Source organism: Salvia splendens, chromosome 13, assembly GCF_004379255.2.
Source record: "Salvia splendens isolate huo1 chromosome 13, SspV2, whole genome shotgun sequence".
NCBI classification, from domain to species: domain Eukaryota; kingdom Viridiplantae; phylum Streptophyta; class Magnoliopsida; order Lamiales; family Lamiaceae; genus Salvia; species Salvia splendens.
This window is the reverse complement of record NC_056044.1, coordinates 798,862-813,648: the sequence shown is the minus strand read 5'-3', so window position 1 is coordinate 813,648 and position 14,787 is coordinate 798,862. Positions and strand designations below refer to the sequence as shown.

General features: G+C 34.4%; 2 protein-coding genes and 1 long non-coding RNA gene across 5 annotated transcripts; 2 read left to right on the top strand and 1 right to left on the bottom strand.

The window, feature by feature from the left end:
- Nucleotides 1-3,174: 3,174 nt before the first annotated feature.
- Nucleotides 3,175-3,874, top strand: LOC121761697. The gene is made up of 3 exons (XR_006042074.1): nt 3,175-3,304; nt 3,380-3,426; nt 3,596-3,874. It is a non-coding gene; the product is annotated as an uncharacterized LOC121761697 (long non-coding RNA).
- A 1,247-nt stretch (nt 3,875-5,121) lies between these two features.
- Nucleotides 5,122-7,198, top strand: LOC121762179 (phosphopantothenate--cysteine ligase 2-like; the record flags this gene model as incomplete). The annotated part of the gene is made up of 8 exons (XM_042157981.1): nt 5,122-5,165; nt 5,248-5,292; nt 5,401-5,486; nt 5,662-5,714; nt 5,803-5,862; nt 5,975-6,076; nt 6,277-6,391; nt 6,644-7,198. Coding segments are annotated over 8 exons (516 nt in total), but the record flags the coding sequence as incomplete, so codon positions are not given.
- Nucleotides 7,199-7,459: 261 nt separating this feature from the next.
- Nucleotides 7,460-10,152, bottom strand: LOC121762738 (transcription factor TGA7-like). Of its 3 annotated transcripts, none has more exons than XM_042158718.1 (7): nt 9,887-10,152; nt 8,986-9,225; nt 8,833-8,892; nt 8,616-8,693; nt 8,209-8,538; nt 7,900-8,127; nt 7,460-7,817 (listed from the first exon to the last, which is right to left on the bottom strand). In XM_042158718.1, the coding sequence occupies exons 2-7, from the start codon at nt 9,214-9,216 to the stop codon at nt 7,662-7,664; spliced, it is 1,083 nt and encodes a 360-aa protein (XP_042014652.1). In that variant the 5' UTR covers nt 9,217-9,225; nt 9,887-10,152; the 3' UTR covers nt 7,460-7,661. The 3 variants fall into 3 exon arrangements, with proteins under 3 accessions (XP_042014652.1, XP_042014651.1, XP_042014653.1); XM_042158717.1 differs by having other exon boundaries at nt 9,884-10,151; XM_042158719.1 differs by lacking the exon at nt 9,887-10,152 and adding an exon at nt 9,338-9,667.
- Between the last annotated feature and the right edge of the window lie 4,635 nt (nt 10,153-14,787).

The following is a 14,787-nucleotide window of genomic DNA, read 5'->3' as shown; positions in this document are numbered from 1 at the left end:
ATATCTCTCTATACTCTAGACTCTGAGTATGTACGTTGATAGTAGTAACATCCATGTAAGATCCCCCAACAAATAATATATCACCATTAGACCCATCCCACACGTGTATATGACAGGTTTTGTTGTAATAATTCCATACTATTGGCGTTTAATCAAGTGTGTGAATTCTAATTATTTTTTCAATTTTGATAGTATAATGTGTTGAATCTCTAGATGGGCATTCACCGTGTTATGTTGTAATTGTTCCATGGGATTGGTGTTTCATGAATTAAATGAGTGAAGTATAAATAGATTCAGATATATTTGATATATTTCATTTTGTTTATTCAAGTAAAAAATATATTATTATTTACGACCTTTAAAAAATATATACTCACAAATTGGTTTCTGTAATCACGAGCTAAAATAGAAAGAAATTTTGAATTAATGTTATTTATTCTTGTTTTTAAATAAAATTGCTTTTTTATTCTTGCAAAAATATCAATCAACAGTTTAAATAAGGGTAAACTGCCAAAAAGAATTATAGAATTTGGTTGAATTCTAGTATGCTATGTTTTCTTTACGAATAGACAATATTGTTTAATTCATTGGCGGTTATATGATTATATCTACCTATATTTTTCGACTTCTATGTCAGATACTGCAATTTCACCAAAACAAAATTTATAACAAGATAATTAATTGAGCGTTCTCAGTTCAAATATCATAATTTTTCTTACTACTTTTAAAATATCTGATATTTTGACAGACTTCATGATTTTTTTTGGTAATTTAGCCTTCAAAATATTTAGTGATCGGATTTTTCGTCTTAGCTTCTCGAACACTGATTCATTTATGTCAACATCTTTTAGCCTAAATTAAATGCTTTCCGTTAATTTCACATTTTGCGGAAATTTTTGTGAAATTGAATTATCATTTCAAAATTAAAATTCACTTTGAGTTAGTTCAAATTCCACATTAATTTTAGGAAACTATAGTCAAAATTGGTATATCAATTATGACGATTTACATTTTAAGAATCATAATCCATATTTAATGAGATTCATTTTTTGTGATATATATCGACCATCAGAATTTGGAATTATTTATTAAACGATGAATTCATTTTGCCAATTTGAATGTACAAACAGCGTATTTCTACCAATTAATCGTAATTTTCATATTTTTATTCCATTCTAATATATAATGAATCATTCATTAAATATTTCAAAATATAAAAATCCCCACACATTCGACATGAAAATAATTCATCTTTCTCCTATTTTCTGCTTCATTGTCCTTGCTTTTGCTGCAGAAGGTACTCTTTAAATTTCATTGTTATATATTTACCTTTTCCATAAACTCAATTTGCCAGTTTAAATGTTTTCAGTTCTACCAATTAATCATGATGTATAATACAATAAACTGAATTTAGAAAATCACCACATCGATCAAAATATTTCAAAATCCTCCACACATTCGACATGAAAATAATTCACCATTTTCCTATTTTCTTCTTCATCATCCTTGCTCTTGCTTCACAAGGTACGTTTTTCAATTTGATTTATATACATTTACCTTTTCCATAATCCCATCATTCAAAAAATTTTCATGTTTTATAAATTTGATCTATTAATGTTTGAATCTATAAAAAATCGATTATACTATACGTTCGACGCCATTGTTTTCTCTACTCTTTCTTGTTCTGTTCATATGCAATTTGACGGATGTACCCCTGGGGAATGCATGGTTTTATGTGCTCATAAATATAGAAATAAAATAAGATATGGAGAGTGCATCACTAGTAACACTTGCTATTGTGCTATGGATTGTTGTATTTGATTCTCTCATATGTTATTCCTCTTCCTCTAATAAATATTCCAATATTTTAGCACTATTTATAAGATAATTTAATTATCGAGGATTTTTTGAAATATATGATGAGATTTCATATGTGAGTTATTTTATATAAAAATATGAAGTAAAATAATATCAACATAAATATCTAGCCAGTCATTACTCCCATTATTGATGGTTTTGGAGTGAATTCTTGCTAGAGTTTTACTTGTCTCTCTTTTACGTGGCAAGTATGGTTAATGAACAAAAACGTATTTAACTCTTGAAAAAATATAATACATGTAAAAATTATAGTTCTTAAAACATTGGAAATCATATGATTTTTTATATTACTAGATAAATATCATCTTACCATTTAATCAAAGTATAATGAAAAGAAAAATCATTATAGAACCTTATTAATAACTGTAATATTACACTCAAATCCAAGAACTTTAAATGGAGAAAATAAAGAGGAAGTAGAATAAGAAGAAACTAATAGAAATGGGAGTTTGATTATTGACTTAGGGGATGAAGTGTTGGGTTACAAACCTATCCCATATCGGATGAGTGAGGGAAGTTGGGAGGTGTATATAATTCCTGTCCAACCCCAATTAGTTTGAGGCCTTTTGGGAGTGACCCAAAAATAAATCCGTGCGGGCTTGACCTAAAGCGGACAATATCAAAACTAATGTTGCAGTCGACGATCCTAACAAGTGGTATCAGAGCCCAGGTGGCTATGGGTTGTGTCTGGATGAGCCCCGGTTAGGGTCGGGCCCTGAAGGACTCGGGTTAGAGTCGGGCCTAGGATGACCCAGGGGCCAGGGTTGGAACGACCCATGTTTGTGTCGACTGCGTTCCCGATGTGGTCTCGGTTTGAGGAGAGGTTTGTTGGGTTACAAACCTATCTCACATCGGATGAGTGAGGGAAGTTGGAAGGTGTATATAATTCTTGTCCAACCCCAATTAGTTTGAGGCATTTTGGGAGTGACCCAAAAACAAATCCGTGCGGGCTTGACCCAAAACGGACAATATCAAACTAATGTTGCAGCCGACGATCCTAACATGAAGCAGTCTTAAATCTTTGGGCTATTCTTTTACCCATCGAGATACATATAAATCAATGAAAAAATTAGTCATCAAAACCGTAGGTAGATGGATACTTGGTTATTGAACAAAAGGAATGGTAATAACCAAAATCTTTGAATTTGAATATTGGATGGGGACTACAGTAGCATTAAGAATGTTGTCACGTTTCATGTGAGTTTGAGTCACAAGTACATTAAATTTCCCTCTCTTGTTGTCCTATATAAATGTTTTTTGTCCAAACATTCCATTGCAATATTTCTTCTAGATCTCTTCTTCACTAAATTTTCATACTGCAAAAACAGAATGAGCAATTATATCTTTCTTCCCTCCACTTTCTCAATTAATGTATTCATTATCTTCTTTCTACTTACCCCTTGTCACACCCTTAGACCTTTTCATTGTAAGTCATATCATTATAGTAATTACTTACATTGATAAGGTATTTTATTTATTAATTATATTTTTTGTGATGTAGTTCCTATTCAAAGCAAAGGGAGTTACAACAAGCCCATGGAGGTTAAGGTATTGGTGCTTTCAAATTAGATGATTTATCATAAAAATAAACTATATGGAGGTTCTAGTGTTTTTGCCATTGTTTGTAGTGTAAGACATTTGTGGTGGACTTTGAGCATTTCCCATTATAAACAATTATCATGGGTGACTAACTATGTACATGTATGTTCATTTGCAGGAAGGGATGGAATTATACCCGACGGGCTCGAGGCTACCCGATTGCTCATACGCATGTGGGCCGTGCATGCCCTGCCGGAGGGTCATGGTTAGCTTCATGACGTGCTCGGTTGAGTCGTGCCCTGTCGTTTACCGTTGTGTGTGTAAAGGAAGATATTTTCACGTCCCTACCAATTAATTGATGTCACACTCTATGTAATAATATTAGTTGAATTTTTGTTAGGGGAGTTTTCTTATGCAACCTTTAATTTGGGAGTAAAATATTTCTTCTTTTATTTCATTAGGAGTATTATTTTATTAATGACTCTTTATGATGCCATGAAAACATATGAAGTGTATTGGTGGGAAATTAAAGAAGAATGAAGTTGGATATGTAACGAGACAGCTTCAAATTAAGGAGGGTGAATTTGCAATGAAAATAATGATTTGAATTAGAATAATTCACCTAGAGTGGTAATGACAGCTCTCACTTCACTCTAGTTCCATAATTCAAATTAAATTGCCTTTAAAGCAAAATAAATGAATATGGAATCGTTCTAGTTGGGAAGCCATTATTGAGTAAGTAAATAAATAAAGCTCATTTGAGTAGCACAATATGAATTATTTCTTTCAAGGATTCATTGATTATGGCTTTATAAACATTCTTTATTTGCTAACTTTAACCAACTTATGAACTATTGAATGCAATTTTTTATTATGAAGAAGAAAAGGACGAAAGAGAAATGTGATTGACTCAATAATTTGTAAACGAATGGAATAGATAAATTGTACTAAATCAACTTATAAGATCGAGTCGGGTCGAGTCGAGTCGGGTTGCACTAGAGTGAAATCATGCTTGTTTTCTCTCGTCCCCATCTAAATCCGTCATTGTTTTACAAGTAATCAATGCTAAGTGGGTAACATAATTATTTAAGTTACTAGTTAAATATTTTTTTCAATTAGAATATTGGCAAAATTAAAACCGTTGAAACTGCATAAATGGACCAAACAATTTAGCTAGACACATTAATCAAATCTCATCCAACAATTTAATTCGAAAAATGTATAAGTTCTTGCATTTACATTTGTTTGGTTTAAATTTTAAATTTTAAAATATGAACTTTATAAAATTGAAGGTAAAAAGAGACTGCAGTTAAAAGCCACGTGGCAACACAATCCCACCTACCAAACCAACTGTCACTGCTTAATTCCTTAACCGCTTATCCAGATTGAGTTTTGCTACGCTGATTGATTTCCTAATTCGTTGAAAATTTATGTTCCGTAATGTGGTGGTGTTCAGAACTCTGTTGCTGTGGTGATAGAAGTTGGATTAAGAGAGAAAGCAATTTGTAATTTGTTGCACAGTACTTGTTTGATGAAAAGCCGCTAAGAATTCTGATACTATTATATTGTTTAGAGCTAATTAGTTATTTCTACATTCAAAATGAAGATTTTGTTGATATTTTTTTTTATTAGCTAGCAAGCTGTTCCAATGGATGCATCAAACGGTTTGGGGGATTTCGAGGAAACATCTAATGATGATATTACATTGACAATTTCAGCTCAGGCCATCGGGGATCAACTTCTGCAGAGTAAGTTGACGTTGTTGTTATGTTTCTTTTGAAAGATTCTATGTTATGCTTATGTTTTTGAGTCTGGACAATGAAACTACAGATATCTCCTGAAAGCTAGATATGCAGTAGTGTTTCTTTATCGCGAGTAAGTAATGCTTCCTTTATTCTTTAAGCAGATCCTCACGTTCGTGATGATGAAAGTGAAACTGTTTTACTTAGCACTGAAAGCATTATGGTAATGTGTATTTTGCAGAGGAACCTACCAGCCATTTTGCACATCGCTTCCGAATAATCCTTTGCTCGAACGTTTGCAAGTTACTGACGAATCAAATATTACAGGTTCGCTTCATCACCTCACTGCATTTTGCGGAATTTCTTTTCTTTACAGTATAGATAATAGGGAATGCTAGAGGATATTGTTGTAACATATGTCTTCTTGATGTTAATTGTCAATTTGCTCGATTCGTTTTCTTTATAAAAACTATCTTTGGTTTACCGTTGTTGCACATTTCAGCACGGCCACCATATGAGAAAACAGTCAAGGAAGCTATAAGTAACAGTCATGCGGTGTGATCATCATTATCTTCGCGTTTCAGTTTAGTTTTTGCTGATCTTGCGACTTGATGATCAATGAACATGTTTGACTCTTTTGCAGGCAACGAGCTGTGGCACCTTGTTGAAACTTCCCTTCTCTACAATCTTCGAGTATCTTCAGGTTGGTACTCTCACCATCTTTACGTAGAAACTAAGCTATCAAAAACAAATTTTTCACTTAGTTCCGCCTAGTAAATTAATCCTTATGATTACTTTTGTGTATGCTTTGCCAGAATTTGCAGTTGATTGCATCATTAATGAGCAGCCTCGGTTCACGTGCTTTGTTCTATCTCGCTGCAGCAGTGTCTGATTTTTATGTTCCTTGGGAGAGCATGGTAATGTATCCATCATTCAACTACTCAAAACGGCATGTCAGCATATCATCATCGAAAATACTAACTTGATTGGATAATATGTCTCTCCCTAACATCAACAGTAGACACATGTTAAGTTAAGCAATAACAGCATGATGGGCTGTTTGAATTTTCATCATCTGTTTTGTTGACAATAGCATCTGCTGTTTCGTCTCAGGCAGTGCATAAGACCAGTCCAGCTCCGGTCCTCTGGACATGCGACTCGTCCAGGTTCCAAAGATGCTGTCGGTGCTGAGGAGAGAATGGGCTCCAAAGGCCTTTTGCATATCATTCAAGGTAATTTTTATCATCAAACAAAACAAAAATGTAATAAAAAACTACATCAGTGGAACAAATTTCTGCTGTTTAACATCCTGTATTTTCTTCAATAGGGAAAATAATACTCCGTACTTTATTCAGGCCTCATACAATATTTTAGTGACAGTTTTAGCTTGTCGAAGTCGGGTTAAAACTGTCACGGAATCAGTTTATTATGCATATTCTCAAGATAGGAAATACATTTAACACAATGCTTCTCCTCCTCCACAGCTAGAGACTGATAAGGACATTCTTCTGAAGAAAGCTGGTACGGCTCTTGAGAAATACAACATGGACATGGTGGTAGCTAATGAGCTCCTAACGCGTAAAGAGGAGGTCATCGTCGTCCCCAAGGGTGGAAACATTATTGTTCAACGAGACAGGACGCTGGCCGGTGCTGAAGTGGAGGAGCCGCTGATCAAACTCATCGTGGGCCAGCATTCTGCTTCTATAAACTCAGCCGCATAACTTCAAATTGAGGTTTGAGATGCACACAGCTGACAAATGCAAATGATCCAATCCCTTTTCTTTTCAGCAATGAGGCCTTCAGGTATGAAGAGCCATTTACTACTGATTACATATTTTGCTAACATTTTCTATAGAAGAAGAAGAAAGTAATATTATGCATTTTACACTTCATTTTGGCTTCTCTGTGTTATATGTATGAGAGTTATTTCTGTTGTTTGCGATGATATTCGAATGTGATGTCATCTTGTACACGTGTCGACAGAATTTGCGATTTGCTAGCCTCTTGCCTAATGAACAAAGAGTTATTTATGTGGTAAAGATGATTCACTCAGATAGCCATGAGAGTCCAACTGTATTGCTTTGCTATAGCCTAGAATCCATGTTGTGCATTTTATTTTTGAAGGAAAAACTAGTTTGTTATTGATCATTTTTACAAATTAATTAAAAATCAAAGCTCGATTAGTTCATTTCCTCCGATAAATCACAAGACAAAGATTTAGGTGCAAAGTAAGAGATCATACTTGTGCCTAGACCATAAATATTACTGCTTCAATCATATATAAGTAGTACCTTTTCAAGTACATTTCAAATAAGTCGTCAATAATTATAACCAATATGCACATAGCCACATAAAAATTAAGCAGTAGTTGGATTATAAATCGTTACTCACCTAAGCAAAAACTACAAGATTTATCTCATTTACAGAACTTCTACTATATATTTATATGCGTGGCTGAACTTGTACCTAATGCTGCTTCACCAACCTTGATACGACCACCCATCACGCTGGTTCGCCCGGGCAACGGGCGGACCAGAGCGAGCTCAGCGTCCGCAGACGCTGAAAATACTCCCCAAATGCAACCAATCCATTAGCTGCTTGTCGCGTAGTCAATATACGCGACATGTTCTGCAGTGTTTGTTGTCGTAAATGATCCGCCTGTACGTCCAAATTTGAGCACATTAGTACTATAAATTCCGAGTCTACAAAATCACGATTCGGGCCATTTAGTTTTTGTTACCTGGTTTATGAAACTCTCGAGGGACTCCAAGTTCTCGAGGGCGAAGGCCGTCTGGGAGCAGTAGCTCCCTGCTCCCGGGGCCAGAAATGTGACGCTCTGTGCCAGGGTCTGCTGGAGCTTCTCCATCCCTTGCGACAGAGCGTCCTCGGCCTGCACACTCGAGTGCTTCAAGTTATCCACATTCGCCATTTGCTGATCAGTGAGAGGCTGCAGCTGAGGCATAACCACCTGCAACCAAAAATTACACACTCAGTAAAATAGTATTCATAGGCAATCGCTGCAAACCACACACTAGAAACAAACTCGTACGTTGATGAGTTCTGAGGGCTTGAAGCCCCCGATCCACAGGAAGAACCTCTCGACTGAGGTCATCCACATGCCGGAGACCAAGTAGAACGCGTCTGCCCTTGCGGCCTCCCTCTTCATGTGGAAGAGGTCATAGTAATGGCTGAGCACGCGCTCAACCATTACTCGTAGCTCCAGATCGCCTATGGGCGTTTGGAGTACGTTCTTTAGCTCAGTGATCTTCCTCTCCTGCTGGTCTAGCCATTGACTATACTCTATCTCGAACGATGCAATCCCGGAGCCCACAGTGCCACACAAGCCCATATGCGCCGTTGCACCGGCAATAAGCATTCCCTATAATCAAGAATCAGAACCTAAACTCACAATTTTTTTTATGAAGTATTGTTTGAATTTGTTGGGTTAACTCTTACCTGTTGTCTAGCTCGCTCGAGCTCGAGCTCGAGCTGAGCTAGCTTCAATCTGCTCGTTTCCAACTGTTGAACATAAGCCTACAAATGCAAAGCAAGAACCTAGCATCACTATCCAAGAATTCCAACAATTCTTGCACCATTCTAGTAAAATTAAATACACGAACTGAAAAGTTCGTGTATTTAAGAGCAACTACTATAAAAACCAAAATCTCCGCACCTTCTTCCTCAGACGACTCTTCCTTGCAGCCTCACGGTTCTGAGCCAAGCGCCGCTGTATCTGTGATCACAAAACCGGCATCTCAAATCCCACACCAATGAGCCGACGTTGAATGTTTTCATAACAATAAGCAGAGTTTGTAAGAGCTCTAACCTTCTCAGATATACTCCTCGAAGCTCTAGAATCCTCAGCTAGCTCCACTGATTTATCCGAAGTGTACTCAATCTTGTCGTCTATCTTAGAATCGGCATCGTTGATCATACAGACAGCGGCGTCGGGGCTGATGTTGCCGTCAAATGTGTCTTCCCACATGCTCATCTGGTGCATCGGTTCGTACAATCCCAACCTGCCCGATGGCGCGAACTGAGTTGTCGGGGTAGTCATTTCAACAGCCTGAAGAGAAAGACGAGGAAGCTCAACTTAGTTGATAAGACACTTCTCCTCCGTCCAAAAAATTATGGACAAAAGTATCCCAGAAAAAAAATGAAGAAGAATGGGACTTCACATCTTATATCTATGAATTCTTGAAAATATTTTCTTGATCAGTATAAAAAACTCCAAATTCTGAAACTAAGGAATCTAGATTATAATTCATGTAATAATCAAGAACTAAGAATTAACACACACAGAGAGAGAGAGAGAGAGAGAGAGAGAGAGAGAGAGAGAGTCACTCAAGTTGAAAGAAAATGAAGCTAAACTCATGTATGAGAACAAGCGCACACATAGTTTCACTGATCATGCTGTTTTTAAGCAATAAATTAAGAATCTAACAAAAATCCCAGAAAAAAAAAGAAGGCTTCACATCTTATATCTATGAAATCTTGTGAAAAAATTCTTGATCAGTGAAAAAACCTCTCAAAATTATGAAACTAAGCTACAAAGGAATCTTGATCATAATAATGTCTCACTATCTCACTTCAAAAACTGTTTCACTTCAGACAACACAATAAAATGAGAATTTAGTACTACTAAACAAGTACTAGATTCAACCAAAAGTAAGACAGCTAGTACAAGAATCAAACCAAAAATTAAAAAAATTAATATAACTCACAACTTTTGAATATAAAAATAATCTAGCAAGAGATTCTTTTTCTTCTTTTGTGTCCTCTGTTTTATCTTCTGATCACTCCACTCTCACAACGAAGAGCAAAATCGTGTCGAGCTTCGATAAGATTGGGTTCACTTTGCCAGAAAGCAGCTTCACAAAGCCAAGAATTTGGAAAAGATTCACTCAGACATATGTTATATAAATAGGGTGTGAACGTGACAAGCATTTCATGGTTTCTTTTATAGCTTTTGTGATTGATCAAAGTGCTAAAATAGAAGCTAAAGAAGACTAAATATGGCCATGTAACAGTCAACAGATGGTTTTCTTCCCCAGCTTTCTGGAGCAGCTAATCAGCACGCGCCAGCGCTGCGGAGGTGGGCCATGTCAGCAAGAAATTTGAAAATGAGATTTAGAAAAATTAGTTTTAACTTTTTTGTTTTGATCAAGTAATGTGTGGCCTAATGTGATGTGTTTAGTCTAAAATGGTGAACTTATGTTTCTTTTAAGAAAGGCATTGTGAGTTAAGCTTCTTTTAGTTGGACTAATTATTAGTTAGTTATCACACTCTCTTTGCCCTTTACATGCTATTTTTTTGGAATACGAAACATGATATATTTTCGGCCCTAATACGATTCGTATCCTGACTAGGATGTGATAAGATTAGGGCTATTATATTGCGCTTATATATAGGGTTGTTATTTCATTGTACTAACTGACAACTGAAAATTATAGTGAAATCCCTGGTTTAGCATATCCCGAGACGAATACATATATAGTATCGAACTGTGTAAACAATTCTTATGTTCGTGATTAACTGTTGCAATATGGGTAGAAGGTTTGCTTAAGTGTTTGCTAAATGAGTGTGAATCTTGTTTCTCTTTTTGGAAAATTGAGTGGTGAAGATAAATGATGCTTTAATTTTGGTTTACACTTGTCTTGAATAGTGAAATTCAAAAGTTATTCAAGATTCCTAGACTGAAAACAAAGGTAAATGCTCTCTATTATTCAAGATGAAATTGGAATAAAAGTTCTACAACTTTTGTGTACCATTCAAGAATTTCACCAATCTTTATACCCTTTTAAAGTAAAATTTTTGTTTTACATCTCAAATATCAATTATGTTAGAACACATTTTTACTTGTATGCTAATCCATCAAAAACCAACCTTTGAAACCTTATGAAAGGCCGTTTAACTCTTTCTGTTGATCTCTTGGCCTACCCATCTCAAATCATCCTTTTCTTCAATAAAAACATCATTTGCAATGGCTTTTCAAATTCAAGAAAGCCATTTAAATAAATAAATAGTAGTAATTAAAAAACAGAAAAAGAAAAAGAAGAAAAAGAAAAGCAAATGGCCCTCCTCAACTTTTACATAACCCAAACGCAACATATGACTCATTTTAATTCTCGAAAAGTGTCGAATTAATGTGACAATTTATAAGGGCTCAAGTTTGGTTTTTGTTTACCTTTGTCGATTTTTTATTTCTTGCTATTTGTGGTTATCATTGAAACTGGCCCGTTGGGCCATACTTGTCTTTTCTATTAGCCCTTATTGCGGCAACTTTGACCTTGCGTTCTTGAGCGTTTTTGGAGTTCCTTTGCTATTGTTTTAGGCTTATAATTGTTGTCATTTTTGTTGCCTCTTAGAGTTGGTTGTTATTCTCTTGTATAAGGATTTTGATTAGGATTTTGTTTCTTGTTTTGTCGTTCGGACTTTTGCTCTGTATCATGAACTCGTCTCGTCATTTTTCGGCTCGAGCATTTCATTTTATTAAATCAAATCCAAGCTTTTGGAAAAAGCCAACATCACTACAACACTTCTCCCAGGATAATGATTTATTTATTTATTTTAAATTAACGTTGGAAATAATACAACATGCTACTATATTGTAACCTGAATCTTAGCAAAGATTCTTGCAACATAATTTAAGAATATACTTGTTAGTTGTTCCATAAAGCTTAACGACTAAGCTTTTCTCTTCCCTTTGCTTTTGAGCTGTTTTGTTTTCTCCCATAATAATGCATATTATTATATATCACGAAAAATTAAAATAGAAATAAAAATACAGATTTCTTGGATTGCTGCCACTTGGGACTTTGATGAAAAGAATTCTGCATCGGATTAGCACAAATTGATGTAAGAAAAAGTGAAGATGACAAAAAAAGCTTTGTCATTTCAATAGAACAGTGGAAGAAGCAACACTTTATTTTTATCTTTTTTTATATACATTAATTATTATTATTATTTGGTATTATTTGTTTAATTGCATTATCTCCATACAAATTGCAGCCAATAATGTGGGACATTATGCAAAGAATTATGATTAAGAAAATGGACTGTTTTGTGAAATATCTAGAAATGCAATTGAAATCAGCAGTTGCACTTTCTACATCATTGCATGATTTGAGAAACTTTATTTTTTCTTTTCTTTTCTTTCAAGTTGGGGATTTGTAGATATAAAGAAATCCACTACGAGAAGTAAAGGGTATTTGGTGTTTTTGCTTTTTGGCTTTAAAGCTAGAGATGTGATTTTGATATATTTTAGGTCACTTGCCAATTTTGACACAATCTTTATTAATATTGAAACTACAGTAGTAGTATGATTTTTGGAACGTTATAACTGCAAGTATTATAATAAAATTATTTTCTTTCGAAAAGCAGCATCTATGTGTCAACCATTTCAATATACAAAAAAATATATTCTTAAATTATGTTGCAAGAATCTTTTCAACGTTAATTTAAATTAAATACTCCCTCCGTCCCAACTAAGTTGAGTCGTATTCTTTTTTGGAATGTCCCAACTAAGTTGAGTCATTTCTTTTTTTAACAAAAAAAACAAAACATCCAATCATTTTTACTTAATTCCACCATCTACTTTACTCTCTCTTTATTTTTCCTATTTTATTACTCTCTCTTATTTCTCAACACAATTTCTTAATCTCCGTGCCCAAAAATTTTGTCTCAACTTAGTTGGGACGGAGGGAGTAATAAATTTGCATTGTTATAATTGCAACGGTTTGAAAAGCCGCGCGAAATAAATATCTAGATATATAATAGAATAAAGAGAAAATAGTAGAGAATTATAAAAGAATGAAAGAAAAAAAGATAGCTAATTTAGAAGATCTAGAATACATAGATATGTGCTCTATATAAAATTTCAATTTAGGAGTACTAGTTAGAGGCATGTTATTGATCAAGCTTTTTTTCTCGAATTGTCTGCAATTGCCTTCGTTAGGATCATTCAATCAATCAAAATGTTGGACTAATTCAATAGTAGGCTACATTATATCTTAAAAATTGCAATTAACAACTTAATTCATTTGAAACCTAGTGTCTACAATCCATCCATTTTTGCATCAAATTCTAGGGCAATTCAGATGGTCCAGCACGAGAAAACATCGTATGCCACACGAATTAAATGACTTTTTAGGATTTTCCAAAAAGCTATGGTTCTAAAGTTGAAATTACAAGTGTCAATGTGCTATTAGTATCCTAAAAGGAAACCCAGTACAGTAGAATGTGATGCAATTCTTGCCACATTTTTTTCTTGGTTATTTAATTAGTTTTCTTTATTAAAAAGTTGAAAACTTTTAATATGATTGGAAGCTTTTGAAGGTAGAAAAATATTAGTTGCTAATTTCACATGTAAAATCTTCAATAAGATGTCACATTTTTTAGCACGTAGTGTAACCATGGATAGGTCATTTTCGAATGTATATTCCTCCGAGGTTGTAAATTCGTAAGTGTTTAATGATTTAATCCGATTTAGTTTCACATCAATGCTTAGAAATATCGTTTTTATTTCTTAATGTGCTCAAGTCATATTGCTCCAACTTTGTAGAGAATAATAGTTTAATAACAAGTTCATATTTTTATGCCCCACCTACCTCCAATTATTGATCAGCCTTTTTTTCTCGAATATTATACTACATGTTATCTTATGCTCCTTTTATATTTATACACGGAACTCCTTTTTTGTGACCTAGTGTTTTTTTTGTAATTTGAAGATAGTGCAAATAATATCCACACTAACTAGTGTCAAAATTAGTGAAGCAGGAGAAATATAGAAGGCAAAAGTGATTGAAATATTGATAGTCGTCGAGATTGAAGCATACCTCATAAAAGATACTTCTTCAATTTCATAGTAGTAGATGCATTTCTTTTCGGATGAGATTTAAGAAAAATTGTGTTAAGTGAATTAGGTAAAGGAAGAATAAAGTAGAAAACGAAAAAAGTAGAGAGATGAAGAGAGGATAAAGTAAGTGAGAAGAAATGAGTTGACTTTTACTAAAAAAAAGGAAATTGACTCTATTACTGTGGAACGTACCAAAATGACAAAATAACTCCACTACTGTGGACCGGAGGCAGTACTAGTAAAATTTATTAAAAATAGAAAATGACTAATTTTTTGAGATAAGCCATCTTTCATTCTATAAATATGGGATTTTGAAGAATTGCTCCATTCTAAAACCCCTTTTCTTCCCTTGCATTTTTAGCCGGTAAAGAAATAGATGAGAATCCACCAAGAAATGAAACAAAGTTAGTTTTTTGTTTTTTTATCACATTTTAGTGTCCCAAACTCAAGAAGCTAGACAGGGTTTCTTGTGCACTCGTACGAGCCGAGCTATTTTTTTGCACTCGTACGAGCCTAGCTCGCGTGCAATTAATATTTTTCCTCTTTCTCTCTCATATATACACATATACATATGCAAGTGTAAACTTCCCTAATTCTTGAAACTTAATTTATTGTTTTTAAGATATCATTGGGAAACATCTCTTGCTCTTGCATTGTCCTTCAAACAATACATAGAAAAACCACTTGATTAATTATTTTTGTTCTTTAAAACACTTAGGGCTTATATAGTAACATTTCAATCAAATCTTTATGGGGCCATCACCACCAAAG

Coding starts and splice junctions, on each gene's coding strand:
- LOC121762738 (XM_042158718.1), bottom strand. CDS start 9,216: ATGACTACCCCGACAACTCAGTTCGCGCCATCGGGCAGGTTGGGATTG. Junction 8,539..8,615: donor TCGAGCGAGCTAGACAACAG/GTAAGAGTTAAC, acceptor TCTTGATTATAG/GGAATGCTTATTGCCGGTGC. Junction 7,818..7,899: donor TCGAGAGTTTCATAAACCAG/GTAACAAAAACT, acceptor TTGGACGTACAG/GCGGATCATTTACGACAACA.